Source organism: Priapulus caudatus, unplaced genomic scaffold, assembly GCF_000485595.1.
Source record: "Priapulus caudatus unplaced genomic scaffold, Priapulus_caudatus-5.0.1 Scaffold8536, whole genome shotgun sequence".
Taxonomy (NCBI): Eukaryota; Metazoa; Priapulida; class Priapulimorpha; order Priapulimorphida; family Priapulidae; genus Priapulus; species Priapulus caudatus.
The window spans coordinates 2,439-3,571 of NW_014585597.1; the positions used below are offsets into that span (position 1 = coordinate 2,439).

The 1,133-nt window shown below is 49.1% G+C and overlaps 1 protein-coding gene across 1 annotated transcript in view; it reads left to right on the plus strand.

Moving 5' to 3' along the window:
* LOC106820216 (uncharacterized protein y4jA/y4nE/y4sE-like) overlaps window positions 1-406 on the plus strand; it is a gene marked incomplete at its 5' end in the record, with an annotated part of 2,605 nt that extends 2,199 nt beyond the window's left edge. Inside the window, one exon of the mRNA XM_014824754.1 lies at window positions 7-406. Coding sequence (XP_014680240.1) covers window positions 7-406 — 400 coding nt within the window. The remainder of the gene's footprint in view (window positions 1-6) is intronic.
* Between the last annotated feature and the right edge of the window lie 727 nt (window positions 407-1,133).

The window sequence follows — 1,133 nt, forward strand, 5'->3', positions numbered from 1 at the left end:
CTTCAGTCAGAACCTGGATAACTATCAGAAACAGGCGATTGAGAAGACGTGGAGTTATTCAGAATTCCTGAGCAAGCTCTGCGAGCAGGAACTGGCCAGACGCTTTCAAACAAGGACCAGTAAGTGGACTCGAGAAGCTCGGCTCCCTGCAGGTAAAAGCTTTGCAACTCTCGATTTTACGGATTTACCCAAAGCCGTTCAACAGCCCATACTCCAGCTCAAAGATGACCACCAATGGGCGCTACAAGCAGGCAACGTACTGCTGATCGGGCCTTCCGGGGTTGGCAAATCTCACATTGCCGCAGCGCTAGGCTATCACCTGATTGAGCGCGGCGTTCGCGTCAAATGGCTCTCCGCCAGCGAACTCGTCCAGCAGCTGCAAAAGGCAAAAAAGAGCTGGATCTGATGGCCTACATGACCCGCCTAGACAAGTACCCGGTGCTGGTTATTGATGATATCGGTTACGTCAAAAAGAGTGACGGTGAAACCCAAGCTCTCTTTGAGTTTATTGCCCACCGCTACGAAAGCGGTAGCCTGATAATCACATCCAATCAACCCTTCAGCCAGTGGGATCAAATCTTTCCCGATGCGTTGATGACCGTCGCTGCGGTTGATCGGATTATCCACCATGCCAGCATTATTGAAATCGAAGGAGACAGCTATCGCAAGAAACAACATCTAAGAAAATAACGAAACTCAACCGGCCATCTTAATTGTCGTCAAACCGGACAAGATAGTTGACGCGAGACACACTTTTATGGGATTGTTTCTGTAAAAACAATGGGTTAAGTTGGTCCGACCCCGGCAAACAAGTTTACAATCGACCCAGGCTAAAGGAGTTGTTTGCAGAAGAATCGAGATCCGTTAAACAGAGGCGTAACCATGCAATTGTCGAGGCCGTTGAGCGTTATGGCTATTCACAGAAGATGTGGCAGATCATCTTGGGTTGCATTACTCGACGGTCAGCCGTCTGCTCGCTAACGAAATGTCGTAAGTAAAGACATGACCCTGTCGCTGGTAAGTAAAGACTTGACCCTGTCGCTGGTAAGTAAAGACTTGACCCTGTCGCTGAGACGGTGATGGATAATCTCAGCGGGTCACTCAATCATCTGATGGATGATCTCTAGTCGAGC